Source organism: Squalius cephalus (assembly GCF_949319135.1).
Source record: "Squalius cephalus genome assembly, chromosome: 1".
NCBI lineage: Eukaryota > Metazoa > Chordata > Actinopteri > Cypriniformes > Leuciscidae > Squalius > Squalius cephalus.
Window position 1 is genome coordinate 32,064,391 of NC_137122.1, and position 16,671 is coordinate 32,081,061.

At 37.4% G+C, this 16,671-nt stretch overlaps 1 protein-coding gene across 2 annotated transcripts; it reads right to left on the reverse strand.

The window, feature by feature from the left end:
• Positions 1–3,598: 3,598 nt before the first annotated feature.
• Positions 3,599–12,538, reverse strand: zfand2a (zinc finger, AN1-type domain 2A). 2 transcript variants are annotated; one of them, XM_079883921.1, is made up of 10 exons: positions 12,391–12,538; positions 11,697–11,783; positions 10,110–10,204; positions 9,874–10,005; positions 8,453–8,604; positions 8,243–8,365; positions 6,406–6,496; positions 6,231–6,307; positions 4,919–5,000; positions 3,599–3,944 (listed from the first exon to the last, which is right to left on the reverse strand). In XM_079883921.1, exons 2-10 carry the CDS (start codon positions 11,749–11,751, stop codon positions 3,906–3,908), a joined length of 846 nt encoding a protein of 281 aa, XP_079740047.1. In that variant the 5' UTR covers positions 11,752–11,783; positions 12,391–12,538; the 3' UTR covers positions 3,599–3,905. The 2 variants fall into 2 exon arrangements, with proteins under 2 accessions (XP_079740047.1, XP_079740048.1); XM_079883922.1 differs by having other exon boundaries at positions 4,859–5,000; positions 12,391–12,521.
• Between the last annotated feature and the right edge of the window lie 4,133 nt (positions 12,539–16,671).

Genomic DNA, 16,671 nt, shown 5'->3' on the forward strand with positions numbered 1-16,671 from the left:
TTAGTGAATTACAGGCCGATCTCGAATCTACCTTTTCTGTCAAAATTACTAGAAAAGGCAGTATCCTCAAAGAAATGGTATCTGTGAGGATTTCCAGTCAGGATTTAGACCGTACCATAGTACTGAGACCGCTCTCATTAGAGTTACAAATGATTTGCTCTTAGCATCCGACTGTGGTTGTATCTCTATTAGTGTTACTGGATCTTAGTGCTGCATTTGACACTATCGACCACAACATTCTTTTGAATAGACTCGAAAATTATGTTGGCATCAGTGGAACTGCACTAGCATGGTTTAAATTATACTTATCTGACGTTATCAGTTTGTAGCAATAAACGATTAGATGTCATATCGATCAAAAGTTCAGTATGGAGTACCACAAGGCTCAGTACTAGGACCGCTGCTGTTCACTCTGTATATGCTACCCTTGGGAGATATCATTAGGAAGCATGGCATTAGTTTTCACTGTTATGCTGATGATACTCAGCTCTATATTTCTTCACGCCCTGACAAAACTTACCAATTCACAAAATTAACGGAATGCATAGCTGATATAAAAATTTGGATGACTAGTAATTTCCTACTACTAAACTCTGAAAAAACTGAGATTCTAATTATTAGACAAAAAACTTCCTCAATTAATAACCTAGAATACTGTCTAACACTTGATGGCTGCTCTGTCAAGTCTTCGTCATCGGTTAGGAACCTGGGTGTGATCTTTGATACCAATTTTTCATTTGAAAGTCACGTTTCTAGCATCTGTAAAACCACATTCTTCCATCTTAAAAATATATCTAAATTACGCCATATGCTTTCAATGAAAAATGCAGAACAGTTAGTTCATGACCTCAAGGCTAGATTATTGTAATGCTATTTTAAGTGGTTGCCCTGCACGCTTAATAAACAAACTACAGCTGGTCCAAAACGCAGCAGCTAGAGTTCTCACTAGAACCAGGAAGTACGACCATATTAGCCCGGTTCTGTCAACACTGTATTGGCTCCCTATTAAACATTGTATATGTTACCGGCAAAGTGTGTAATCCGGCATTCTATAGATAAAACCATCAGGAATTCTATATATTGCCTAGGCATTCTATACAATACCGGGATTTCACACTTTGCCGGTAACATATACATTTTAAAATATTGCTGATTACTTACAAAGCACTAAATGGTTTAGCTCGCCAGCACTTGAGCGAGCTCTTAACGCATTATAGTCCTCCACGTCTATTGCGATCTCAAAATTCTGGCCAGTTGATAATGCCTAGAATATCAAAATCAACTGTTGGCGCCTTGGCGGTAGATCATTTTCCTATTTAGCACCAAAACTTTGGAACAGTCTTCCTAACATTGTCTGGGAAGCAGACACACTCTGTCAGTTTAAATCTAGACTAAAAACGCATCTCTTTTAACTGGCATTCACATAGAACATTATACATTTCTATTATTCAAATCAGTTAAATGATTATTAGGCTGCATAGATTAGGTCAGCCGGAACCGGGGACACTTCCTATAACACCTGATGTACTCGTTACATCATAAGAAGAATGGCATCTACGCCAATGTTAGTCTTTCCGTTTATTCCGAGGTTTACTGAAGTCAGCCGTATCCGGGCCGTATCCAGATCAGATGGGGAACCTGTGCCTGGACACGACCACAACGCATCCCTGAAGTGCCAGCCTCGTCATGCCCTGTGAAGGCCTCATGGACACCTCAACAAACCCGTCTCCATACCGGCGTGATGACTCCGACCTCCATCCAGATGGAACTGGATAAATATTCTGAATGTTCTGATCCAATCTGACTTCTGACCTGTAATGGTGCTCGAATCATAATCACACCGTTCGTTCGTTGGCCAGAGAAGAACTGGCCCCCCGACTGAGCCTGGTTTCTCCCAAGGTTTTTTTTTCTCCATTCTGTCACCTGATGGAGTTTTGGTTCCTTGCCACTGTTGCCTTGGCTTTTGGCTTGCTTAGTTGGGGACATTTAAATCAATCTGTATTGTAAAAAGCACTATATAAATAAAGGTGACGACTTGGTTGTGCTATGGTTTTCCTACTGCTCATAAAACATTCCCTACTAGGCTTAAGAGATATAATCAGTTTAGATAGAAAGGATCACAAGCTGACTAGCTGAAGACGTCACTGTAGCTTTAGCCATTAATAATCACGGTTCTTTTTTGAAAATAAATTCCAGCACAGCACTACAACAACCATAATGAAGTTATCCTTCACAATAGATAATGCTTTACAATGAACTCTGTTAGAGAGCTACATATAGCAATTTATCTGTTCAATGAAATACCTTACTCACTTGTTGAGTAATAAAAACTCCATCTCTGCGTCACTTTTACAACATTTCAAGTCACTCAGTTCACGCGCCATCTCCAAAAAGCCAAGGTGATGTTAATTCTTGTTTTATTACGAGCTCTGTCGTGTTCTCTTTTTCCCAGCAGACTCTCCTGTTTGGCGTTTGTTTTTGTTTTCGAGTGACGCATGTATGCAATTTCCCACGAAAACCATCCTGTCAGGTCTAAATTATAAACACTTATAATAGGCTTACCATAGTGAATCAGGGTTAGACAAAAACACGTTTTGGAAGGATTCATGATATATTGGCTCATTATTTAAATTTGGTTAATTTTGAACAAAAAAACTACCTGGTGTACATTTAATGACACTCAAAAAAGAAATCACCCATTATAAAAAATAACTGATCGGAATATGAATTAGTGTAATTATCTATAATTGTCTGTCATTTTGATATGACCCTGAATGAAGAGGCATGGTGCTCTGACGTGCTATAGCACTTAGCTTTTCGGTGTTAATGCATGGGTTACATCACTATGTGAACATTTTGGCCTAATAATTGATGTGATTACCTAGATCCTAGATTTTAAGAAAGAACCCAAGTATATTATTTTATTTTTCATGTTTGGAGAGCACAGTAACAGCAAGCAAAAAGATTGCTGCAGTGCTGCCAGCATCTAAAAAACAAAAATGCATATTAATGGCCATTAATCTATCAGCATTTCATATTGTGACTCACCTTACAGTTGACAGAGTCTTTATTGGAAACATTAATCATTTTTTAGAGACAAACCACCAGTTCCGGATCTGCTGAGTAATTGCATTCAAAACAAAGACTGAAGGTCATTGAGTTTGTTTTAAAGCTACACTTTTGATAAAAACAAAATGTTATTAATGTAAAAATTGAAAAGGAAAATCTTCCAAACCATGCATTTACCCAAATACCCTTTGATAAACCTATAATAATGATTTATGTTGTAGAGCATTCGGGATGGATTTCATGGGAAATGCCAATGGTTTCATGGAAATTCTGAACTATTTTATATTTTGGCAAATAGGTGGCCAATTCGTCTGAATTTGTACAATCCACTTACGCCCCAGTGGCGGTTAGGTTTAGGGGAGGGTTATTCATCGGTGCAAATTATTTGTTTCATGATCTTGGGATTCTTGTATTTTTTTAAATCCTTTTAATAAGTAAATGTCTTTCAGAATTATATACTTTGCCTTGCAATGTAACACAGCTTACGTTTAACTCATTCAAGGTGTGACCAATAGAGTAGAGAGTGAAGTAAGCACTTTAAAATAATTTATTTCAAAAGACATCTACACTGATTGACAGATTAACATGATCACTATATAAAATATTTACATGAAGCACCACTTGCCAAAACGGCACAATTGCCTGTCTAAGAAGCACGCTAAAGAGTGACGCAAAACAGAAAAACTTTGACAACATAACAGCCTTCAGTTGTTTTGATTTGGAAAGTAGAAGCTTTATATGCTGGACTGAGGAATCCACATGTGCAGCTCACTAGTACATTATTGGTGCTTATGTGCAGATTGAGGCAGATTAAAGTTGGTCAGGGCCACCTCACATTAAGACAGGCAGCAGCTGGACTGTTTGGAAACACCTCCCTGTGGATTGAGAAGACAATGAAAAAACAATTAGAGATCAAGTATTCAATCACTGTAGTAGTATCTTTCACAGACAAACCTGGTTGATTCACCAACATGCAACCTTTGTGCTGTCTTGTAAACAACTAAATGAGCTAGAGTTAGCCAAAGCTAGAGTTTTTCTAGTTAGCTCTAAAAAAAATAAAAAAATAAAACTCTAGACAGGAGCATTTTACTAAATATATATCCTTTAACATATTCATTATATTATTATTTAACCTGTTGTCTTCATTTTTTTAATGCATGTTTGAATAATTCGGTCACGAAAACAAGTTTATTACAGCTACTATTTAAATGATCAATATTTCAACTATATCATTAAAGGTTAATATAAAAACTGCCTAAAGCACAATTTAAATGTTTATATGTAACTTAATATTTATTTTAGTGTTGACTATTAAATAAATTTGATCAATTAATTGACTATTAAATACACTTTATTTTTTGGCTAAATGAAAAATTTATTACATATTTTATTTATATTTATTTTTATATACTTTTTTGGTAGGACATTTATTTTGGTGCATCACTATTAACAAGATGATAGTTCTACAACTATCATGCAAATTTTTATTCAATTTCATATTATAAAGCGCGATTCATGGAATCATCTTTTCTCTTATTTGAAATTATTATAACACGTAAACCTAGGCCAGTTCAATTGCAAATATTGATAGACAAAACATATTGTTTTTAAATAGTACAATGTTTTTGCAGCCCAGATGTTACCGCTCACCCACTTTCAATGTGTCAGATGTTGATTCTTCATAATATTTAGCTGCATGCTTAACAAATACTAACCATTTCAGTATTTTTCAGTATGCCCAGCACCCAAAAGATTAGACATAAACAGAGATGCCCCTTGGGCTATGTACCTAGATGAGGTCCTGTTAGCATAGCATAGCATGCTACTGACTGTAAGGGTTTCTGGCTACCTGTCTCTGCTGCTGTCGCCTGTATTCTTCCTCACTAGCAGCGAGAGCCTGAGCCATGGCCAGATCCTCCTGCTCCTGGGGACTGAAATGCACACAGTCAGTTATCAGCATCAGCAAAAAGAAAAAAAAAAGAAAAAAGGAAATAATACTACTTTTTGCTTTAATTCGCTGCTGGCAAAACGGGCTTTTAATAAAACTTGGCTGCCTATACAGTAGCAAAAAAGTAGCAAAAAAGAGAAAGAAGCCAGTGCTACCTAACTAGAGAAAACAGAGAAAAGAGGCTGTTGTCTTCCTTTTTGCCAAATAGGTAGGAGAACTTCAACACCCATAATGCACTTGCCATCTAAGACCACTCCCACCAGTATGCTGTGGATACTCTTACCAGAGTCAAATACCACCTTGCTTTAGGAAATGCTTCTTAGCAAGCTTTTAGTCATAATGGCAACCTGTATTGTTCACGTGGGTGCAAGAATTCAAAGCGCGTTGTAGGCGGTGGCTAAAGGCTGCAAAGAATGGTAAATATGGAAAGAACGCCTGCGACGGAAAACCAAAAAAAAAAAAAAGTTCCGCCCAACCCCCCGAATCAAAACGCCGTCGTGTACAGGTACAGGCCAATTCACACCACACCACCAGACACTGACAGACGGCAAAAGACAGTTTGTTGGGTTTTGTTGGGTTTTGTCTGAGCCTGTTTTCACCGATTGAACATGCTGAATCTGAATTAGACAGTCTGAGAAGTGACGTGCTGTAATCTGGTGACTGTCGCCATTGGTCCGCGTCTGTCAGTGTGAGAACACATTGGCCTTAAGCGGTTTCCTTAGTATTCCATTTTTAACATAATGTTGTTTAAAGAGTAGACAAAGTAAGATACAATTTTCATTTTTGATTTTTGATAAACCTACCCTTATAATAACTGTTCAGTTAATAACCCCTTATGTCGACCTGAAAACGCAGAAGTATAATCTGTAGTTTTCACAAAAGCCCTGACCCTGTCAAAAGTCCTTTTGCTGACAAATAAACGTAAATATCTCAGTCCAGGTAACACGGAGAACAAATAAATATTGCTCATTTACATATACTACCTACACTGTAACAATACAAAGCAGGTTGAAAATCGGCAGTTACACTTCAACATTTATTGCATAAATGTTCAAATGTATTGCATCTAGCCACAATCTTGCAAACGTTCCAGAACCGTTAAAAGAACCACATTTTTTTTTCTTTTTATAGAATCATTTAATCTGAACTGTTTAACAATAGTAATTTTAAAAGTCTAAATGTTTATTGTTAGGCCAGAAGAGTTCAGAAATACCTTAGAGTAGGCTGGCTTGTTCGAGCAGATTCAGCCAGTGACATTTCTAATGCTCTCTGGAGGGCCTGCTCCTCCGTCTGTGAAGTAAAACAACAATGCATGGTTCAAAGACACTCAAACATAGACTTTTAAAAACACTGTAAACCTTTAAACTATCTCAAAATGAGCAACGCACCAGCCCGCCTTGATATGACACTGATGAGGGAATTACATTCTGTGCTGTGGGAGACACCATGGGTGGAGATGCAGGAGATGTCCATAGTGTACTGAGGGGCAACAGACAGTAATTAGTGCCTGAGAAAACACTCAAAACGTGTGTCATTTCAATTGCCGTTCAAAAGTTTGGGATCAGTAAGACTTTTTAAAAGTACTTTTAAAAAGCAAGGATGCATTCAACTGATCAAAAGTGAATTTAGAATGTTACAAAAATTTGCATTTCAATTAAAAGCTGTTCTTTTAAACTTTACATTCATCAAAGATACTATTCATGTTTTCTATCGTGCTTGTGAAAAATGTCACCATTGTAGTTCATTCATGCTGCATCAAGAATTGCCATAGTAACTCGCATTCATTCATGGAGAAAACTTAATGTAATACGTTTTTTCGCCTTTTCTAGTGTAAACAATGAACAACAAAGAAATGGCTCGACTTCTTTCAGATTGTTGAACACATGTTTGTATTTGGACATTTCTACCATGTGACGGCTTATGCAGCAGCGAGCGCCCGTGTGACACTAACTGAAGACTGGAGTAAAGATGCTGAAAATTCAGCTTTGCCGTCACAGGAATACATTACATTTGAAACTATATTCAAATAGAAAAACTTTTTATTTTGTGTTTGTGTGTGTGAAATTGTAATATTTCACAACATTACACTTTTTACTGTATTTTTGACCACATGCATGCAGCCTTGGTAAGCAAAACAGACATTTTTTCAAAAACATCTACCAACCACAAACTTCTGAACATTAGTGTATATCAGTGGCGGCTGCTGGTCTTTCAAAGAGGGGAAGCTCATTTTCGGCCTACATCATAAAAATTGTCCATTTATTTATACGTAAATTCTGCCCAACGTTCCTTTTCAAGAAAATGCTCTGTGACCCTATATCGTTCCAACTAGGTGTCTTTTCCAGTGACTTGACCAGTGTGTCCTCTCAATGGCCAGCAGAGTTAGGTATAATTGTATAAATGTAATAATATAATAAAGGTATAAATAACAATATAATAAAGTATAATAATAATACTACTAATAATATATAGGCTATTTTTAATTATTTTAATATTTATTGTTTTAATTATTACAAATAATATTATAAAAAATATAATAGGATAAGTAATAATATAATAAAGGTATGAATGTATAATTGTGTGAAATGTTTTATTAAAAATGGCTAGCAATTTCGACAAGCAAATACCAAGAAAGAGGTAGCAGCAGTTTATCTTTTGACTATCACTTAAAAAATCCGCGATGGGACTGAGCTCGAATAGCTTCAGCGGCAGCGACTTTTTATTGTATGAAATCGCTGTCAATCAAAAGGAGATGCAGCCCCTCCAATCATCACGCGGAAGCCCGGAGTCCGGGCCAGCCCACTCCTCATTCACCCCCAGAGACGCTGAGCGTCCGTGGGCGGGACATAATCGCAGCATTTATCCAATGGCCGTCTAGTTTCGAAGCGCTGAAAAAAACTGTTCATAGCAGCCCCATTGAAGTCAATGGACGCTGGGCTTCAACAGGGAAATGTACTGTCTGTGACGCTACGGGAATGTATGAGAAGGAGATCGAGTCAGCCGACCTGCTGTATGTAGCTGATTCTGAACGAACTCGTCTTTGAGATGAACGTTTTCTAACGCATTTTTAGTCAATAAAATGTTAACACAATAGTACATATTTGACCATTAATTCTTTTGACATTATAGGGGAAGCCGAGCTTCCCTTGCAGTCTTAAAGAAATCCCCACTGGTGTATATTCACTTGACATTTCTGAGGGCATCGCTTACACCAAAAATGCTTACCTGCTGCTCTGAGGTCTAGTGTTTCCAGTTACTCCATTAGACATGGCCCTAGAGCTCCCTCTAGTGGATGACGCCCCAGAGTTACTAGAAGAGGAGGCTTGAGCCCTCAATAAAGCAGCATGCCTAAAAAAACAAACCCCACTATTACTAGTGTACTAACCCTGCAGAAAGCATAACTTATCATTATTAAAAATAAACTACTATGCTTACCCTGTTTTGGAGACCGGCTTGCTGTCAGTCTTACAGTCATGGTCGAGAGGATGTCTATGTTTGAGACAGTAATTCAAGTGGCACTGGTCACATGTCACCCGAATCATTTCCTTCTGCTTACAGCCGCCCTTGGAGCATTTATTTGTAAAGATCTGTTGGGGGAGGGGGGGACAATCAGGTCAGTATAGATTTTGTTGAGACATATTTTCCTGTAGCTGTAATTTATAGCAGTATTTCCAGACTATAATTCTTTTGAAGTGATGGTGCTTTATGTAACGCTATCCAGTGTTAAGTGATAAATCCCATTTGCTATTTGTACTGGCTACTGTATACAGACCACCATATAGATTTTATCAAAGAATTTGATGATTTTCTAATGGAACTAGTACCGGCTGCAGACAAAATCTTAACTGTTGGTGATTTTAATAAACATGTAGATAATGAAAAAGATGAATTGGGATTGTCATTTACAGACATTCTAAACTCTATTGGAGCTAGACAACACGTGTCAGGACCCACTGATTGTCGTTATCATACTTAAGATGGCGTTGAAATTCTGAAGCAGAGCAACGACATCTCAGATCATTATCTAGTCTCGTGCATACTACATTTAGCCAAGGCTGCGGAACCAATTCCCTGTTACAAATATGGGAGAACGATCACTTCTACCACTAGAGCTTGCTTTAGAAATAATCTTCCTGATCAGTTTCTACTCCTCCGCATTCCAGATAGCTCAGAAGAACTGGATGTTGCAACAGAAACTATTGACTCTCTCTTTTCCAGCACTTTAGACAACGGTTGCTTGACAACAGAAAGGCCTTCAAAACTGCTAGATCTGCTTACTTTTCAACTGTCTTAGAAGAGAACAAAGACCACAAGAACCAGACAGGTCCACCGCACAGACCTATGACCAGCTTCGGCTCCATACCGGTGTGATGAATCCGATCTTCAAGCAAAAGGAACTGGATGAATATTTTGAATGCTACCGATTCCGATCTGATTTCCGACTTGTGATGCAGCCTGAATCATGGCCAGTGGAGAGCTGGCACCCCGACTGAACATGGTTTCTCCAAAGGTTTTTTTTTTTCCCATTCTGTCATCTGATGGAGTTTGGGTTCCTTGCCACTGTTGTCTCTGGTCTGGCTTGCTTAGTTGGGGACACTTAATATTCAACAATATTGATCTGACTGTACTGACGCTGTAGTATGAGACCTGACCTGGATGACGGCTTGTTTTTTTGTAAAACTGCTGTATCATCTTTACAATGGAACTGAATCAACACTGAACTGATTTCAGCTGAACAACAGCCGGAATGCAATATTCTCCTATTATCACTGTAAAGCTGCTTTGACACAATCTGTATTGTATAAAGCACTATATAAATAAAGGTGACTTGACTTGACTTTTTGCTTTCGTGCTACCTTTCGTTTCCTCTGAGCAGGGTCAGATTTGCAGTCTCTGTCTATGTGTTCCCCAACTTTGATGTCTGGCATTTCCCCTCTTCTAATGGGAATGGGGGTGTTGCACAACGGACATACAGGAACCTGGACATCCTGCACAAGAAAACAAACATGTATCAGCCACAACCTGTATGTTTTAAGCATTAGTTAAATATACAATGGGGCAAGATTATTATTCATTAGACAATTATACACACCTTCTTATATGATGAAGTGCACTTGTGATTTGCATAAGTTATGTGGTCTTTGCAGAAAATTTCTTCACAGGCATCACATTTCATAGGAAGAAAATCTGTAGTGTACACACACACACAGGACATTATGAAAAGACCAAAAAAGTGTGATACATCAACTAACACTGAATCACTAAGAGCATACAGAAGATACACCGACCTATATGGGTTTTTCAGTCGGTGATGGCTGTTCAAGTGTGTGTAAATAATGTATGGCAAATAATAGAACTAATCGCTGAAACTACACAACATAAATAAGGGTACAATTATCAGACAATGTTTTTGATCAGCTTGACTGAATACTGCACAATTGATTGACCCGGCTGACATACTGGTTTATCACATGACTAGATTTTGTGGTTATAAACAAGGTCAGACAAGAGGAAATGCCACACCTAAAGTAATTTAATGTATTTGCCATTCATCATGTAAAGTCCATATACAAACATTAATAATTCACATGCTTTACGGGGCTCAACAATAAGGATGGCCAAATGGTAGAAACAGCGAGAGTGACTTTTCATAGGCTTAGAAGCATTAGTTAAAAACAGGATTGAAATGATCAACAATTTTTGCCCAGAATGCCATCATGTGTATATGAATTTTTATTCCATGCTCTCCAATTCTGATTGGTCAATCACAGCACTTCAGAAAATGGCCGATGCCCAAAGCAACACTGTATAACTGACCGCTCATCCAGAACAACTCAACATTCATATTTATTTATTTATTTATTTAGTAGAGAGTTTATAAGCAATAAGCAGGCTAATGATTATCATCACCCAGTCTGGCTTACATTAGTATTTACAAAGCTGTCATGGAGTTTATAGATGTACAAGTTTCAACTATTATTGCCAAAGAAAAAGCTAACACTGTAGGCTATAATTGTTTTCGTGAAATAAATGTAGGCCAAATGAAAAGTTTGGGGTCTGTTAAAAAAAAAGGTCTCTTCTGCTCTGCCTCACCAAGGATTTAAAATTCAGTAAAAACAGTAATATTGTGAAATATTAACTGTACTACAAATATATTTTAACAATGTAATTTATTCTTGTGATGACAAAGACTTCAGTGTCACATGATCCTTCAGAAATCATTTTAACTTTATGATTTGCTGCTCAAACTTTATTCATATTATGAATTATATTAACGTTAGAATGAATTGTGCTGCTTAATATTTGTGTAAACCTTTATACATTTTATTCAGGAATCTTTGAAAAAACAGAAAGTTCAAAAGAACAGGGTTTATTTTAAAGTGATATCTTTTGTAACATTATAAATGTCTTTACTGTCAACATAATTTGTCCTTGTTTTTTTTGTTTTTTTTTTAAAAGCATTAATTTCTTCCAAATAAACAATCTGACCCCAAACATTTGAAAGGTACTGTATAGTGTTCAAAAATAGTGTATCATTTTTAGAGGCCAGTGAAAATGTTGACAGGCAAAGTGACAAGTCAGACCAGGCCAATAAGACTAACATTACTAGGCCTTTACGGTTGAGGCCTGCTATATGGGACACTGTCACAGTGTGTAATCTGAGAGAAACCCCACATACCGAGACGTTTGCAGGTCTTCTCTGAGCAGTGCTCCCCGAGATCAGGAAACTCCATGGCACAGCGGTGAAAAGCCTTCAGCTGCTGGACTGGAGACAGAAAATAAAACCATCACCTCTGACCGACAGTGAGCTGTTGTCATAGCAATCAGCCAAGCTGCCAATACAAACATCAGGAATCAACCTAAAGAGTAAAACAGGCTTTAAATGCCGAGGAAGGCCTGTCAAAGAGTTGAGGTGATCCATCCTGTTTAGCACGATAAGCTAACGCCATTACGTAACTTTAACTGTTGTGTATCTGGAAGCGGCTTCACTTTGAGCGGCGATCCACTAACGTTAATGCTGAATCATACAGGATTAGGAAAATCTCAATACTCCAACTATCAACTAAGTTACGTATTTATTATAAACAATTAACGTTAACGTTATACGAACAAACACTAACTTAAACGTTATTAAAACGAGATAACTTAACGAGATAAATGATTTAGTTAAAAACCGAACTGGGAAAGGTGAAATAAAACGAACGTTAATAGATTTAAGTCAAAATCGCGCGATGTAGTGCAATAACAACTAACGTTAGCGTTATACAGGAAAAAGGAGAAAAAACAATATCTGGTTGTCGTATGTTTTACGTTAAAAACGTTATTTTTAACCAAGGTATTTCACTTGGCATGACGGTAAATGTGTATCTTACCGAAATTGTAGGCAAATCCACTTATATTGGTGCCTCCAGTCCTTTCTAAAGCCTTTCGCCTCGAACAAGCACAGCCAGTTTGTTTGGCGTTTTTCTAGTCGTCTGCGGGTTTTTGAGATGTCATCGCTGGAGGTATGAATCTGGCAGCAACAGGGGATTGTATTTTCAAAATAAAAGTAAGTTAGTCGAGGTTTCTAAACACTATTCTGTAGTTTATGGCTGGGTGTCCCAAACCAGCACGTAAGTTGTTTATTTCTACTGTCTTGGAAAGCCCTTTATCGTTGTTGCTATCATACACAACGTATGATTATTACAATGCAGTCATTAGTTAACGTACATAGTAGGGCCGGTTCTCACGTTTTTGACGTTAAAACCGCGAGACGCGGGTCAGTGAAACAACAATCGTGGTCTAGAAACGCATTTAAAAATAAAATAAAAATTGGGACTTATTTTAACTTGAGCTCTGCGTATTTCGAATACCGTGTCATGCGCGAGACGCGTGCGCAACGGTTAAAGGCGTCCGTCTAGTGCGTGGTTATATTGAAAAGTATCCAGTGGAATGGTTTTGTGTGAACGGCCCCTAACAATACACTCACTACATTGCTTTTCATTGTGCAATCCCATCTTCCAATTGAAAATCAATGCATGGGCATTTGCTTCTCTTCCATAAGGGATATCAAATAATCTAAGTTCAATATTGATTTCTGCAAAACCGATTTACACTACTTGTAAATTCTTTAAAACTTCAGTAGAAGTCTATTCTTTAGGATATTCAAAATTATAAATACAGCCACTTGACATTACAGGAGCCATACACTTGCACCAATTTTAGTAGCCTATTATTGATAGTTTACTGCAGTGCCATAGCACTGTCTATCGGGGATGGGGAATGTCGGTCCGCTGTTCTGCAGAGTTTAGTTCCAACCCTAATCAAACACACCTGAACAACACACCGTCTTCAGGATCACCAAGGCTACAGGCAGGTGAGTTTTTTATCAGGGTTGACTTGGAACTAAACTCTGCAGGACAGCGGCCCTCCAGGACAGACGTTCCCCTTCCCTGCAGTATATGATGCCAAATAAGGGAACATAAGTCTTGTTCTCTTAAAAAACTAAAATGAAAAAGAATAAATATGGATTGTGTCATTTTTGGCTCAAATAACTAATCTGCGTTGTTATTTTATACCACGAGAAAAGAATAACACATTAGCTTCCACTGGCATTTTATAGGACTTTTACGAGTGGAAAGCAGCATGACAGAATTGTGCTTCCGGTACTGCGGTTTTAAATGTTCCTTATCGTTTCTGGCTTCCGGCGGCCTTTACCAACACGCCCTGACCAGTCACGCTCTGGCTGACGTAATCACGTTATTGCTGGAGATTTCCAGAAAATACCACAAGAGGACGTGATTCAGCAATTTTCTTAGTAAAAAGTAAAAACAAATCACTGCCATGGCGATCTCGAATATTATTTGAACACAAGGCGACGACACATTTGATATTGGGCGCTGTAGTATTTTGAAAGATTTTTTTCGTAAGAGAGAAAAAAAAGAAAGAATATAACTGAAAAGAATATGGATGCATATAATAATAATAACAATAATAATAATATTAATAATAAAAATGCAAAATATGTATATATAAAAAGTTTACATAGATGATCAAACTATTAGATATGAGATCAACAACGTAGTTTGCATGCTCCGTGACTAAAAAGATTAATTTTCCTTTAATTTCATTTGGATATAATATTTTAATCGTACTGTTAACATCAAGAAATAGAAAATATCATCTCAATCTGTTCATGAAAAAAATTGTAATCACAAGAAATATTAAATTATCAGTAGGTGGCTATTCTCTCTGGAAAGTGCTGGAAAGGTAATTGTCACAATGACAGTGCTGGAAATGACTCTGGAACATTGTGGCTGCATATGTGTCATCCCTTGCTGAACAATAAAAGCTGTGTTCTCTCTTTTTGACTCTTGCCAGGTCTTGTATACATCACACCAGATATCAGAGGAGGACTCAGGACTGGGATCACCTGTCAGAATTGCGATGGCTTGGAGAAGAGGTGTTAGAAAAAGGGACCATGGTTGCTGCAGATCTGTTTTGTTCTAATACTTCCTGTAACAAAAGAGAAGGTACAAGCAAATTACCATCAGAAAAGTCAGTAAGAGACTTAAGCATTACTTGCTATTACTTGCATTACTTGCTATGACAATATTTGGTCTTGAGAACAACATAGACAATAGCAATCATTAAGAAAAACAATGTTCTTTAATGGAACACCACAAGCTGGAAAAGGAAAATATCAGGTGTATTTATTTGCTGTGTGTGTATGCCCTGCATCTTTTCACCACAAGGTGGCAGTAATGTTATTTTCCTATAATATTTGAGTGGAACCTACAACATATCCTTAAAATGTTCTACTTTTAATACTTTTTAATTATACGTCATTACAAATATGCCTGTAAATGTATACATAATATGGCTTCAATATTACTATCAAATTATGCTGGGGTGAAACTGTCAATATAAGAGTTTGTTTTCTTAGAGAGATCATTAAATCAAAAAAGAGCATTATTTAGTATTATGTTTCAGAATATGTCATGCAAGATTGACGTTCTGTTCATTGTTTACATCTATAACCCGTAGAGAATCAATCCAAAGTTTTGCCACATTTGCTCGGTATAATTTACTATAAATTAGGCATAAATGCCTATTAGTAACATTTGATAAATCCCATGAACTGGGGAGCTGACGTCATAGTTACAACACAGCACCAATAGAGAAAGTCAAGATAAGGACATGGTGTGTTTTGTTGTTGTTGTTGTTGTTTTTTTAAAGATGATTTCACTTTTTGTGCTTAATCTTATGTTTTGTTGCCTTTTTTAGTCTCAAATGTAAGAGGGGCAATAACCTAGTTAGTTCAACCAAAATAAACATTCTGTCATCAACCCTCATGATCCACACCTGCAGGACTTTAATTCTTTATATAAAAGAAGATATTTTGAGGAATGTCTGTTTTTTCTGCATATAATAAAAGTCAGTGGGGTCGTCCAATGCTCTTCAAAACACGAGGGTGAGTAAATGATGCCAGAATTTTCATTTGAAGTTGAACTATCCCTTTAAAAGAGCTTGAAAAAGCAATGCAGTCAAGAAGATTAACAGCTAATGTTCAGGCTGTGAAAACACATGGATTCTGAAACCCTCAATAATCCCTAACAGGTTAATTAGTGTATTGATCACTCAAGCAATGATCCAATTTAAAGATCTGAAATTCCTATATTTGCAGAATAGGTTTACACAACACGCATAAACACCCTCGCATTTAAATAATCCAAAACAAAGAGCACCCAGTCGTCGCCTCTCATTATGCAACAGTGCTCAGTCATGCTCCTGGAGGCCCGTGTAAAAGATCACTTTCGGAGCTCATCTCCGATTCTTCCCTGGTACAAGAGCACCTGGCTCATAAGCTGCTAATTTTGCTGCCAGATGGCACCTCTCGGAGAACACCTGCTTCATCATCGGGATTCCTTTACGTCGCTGAAACTCTGTCTGCCTGAATAGTAAAATGATTGCAATAATTTCATATCCGCTTATTAACCCTTCTTTGCAAGAGCAAACGTTTATGCCTACAAATGTGCGGTGGCTTTCTGCCAAAAAGTCTCCCTAGGTCAGCCTCCATTTCTCTGTGTGGTGACACTGTCTGTCAAATAGCATCATAAACGCGTTTGTTTAGGGGCCGCTCATCACCGTTTCTCACTCACCCTGTCAGCGGTGTCACAAATTTCCCAGGTGTCCAGTACTTGCAAAGCATTTCACTTTTTTTATAGGTGTGTTTGACATTCCGGGCCTCGTACGCGCATTCACACTTTCTAAACTGCGGGGGTTTCCTGCTGAAATGTGACTATCTACACTGAGCACTAAAATCCTCATAGGCTCATTGGTGTGAGATTCAGAGGGACACAACGCAAACATTTTATATGAAAATTCTTACAGTCCTGAAGATGTTGCTGCAAAGTTATACTGACAGTAAGCAATTAAGCAAAAAGCAATTGAGTCTTATAATGAATTCACAGCCATAATGTAAAAAAAAGTTGCTGCCTTAAATTAAGTACAATCAACTTGGATGTTTAAGTCATTTCAACTTAAATTGCATTAAACTGAGTTGAATCTTGTGTAACTTATAAACAAAGTTGAAAATTGCCAAAACTTATTTTGATGAGTTAAAGCAATGTAAAAACATATGTTGTTATATTGATAATAACTTTTTAAATTGA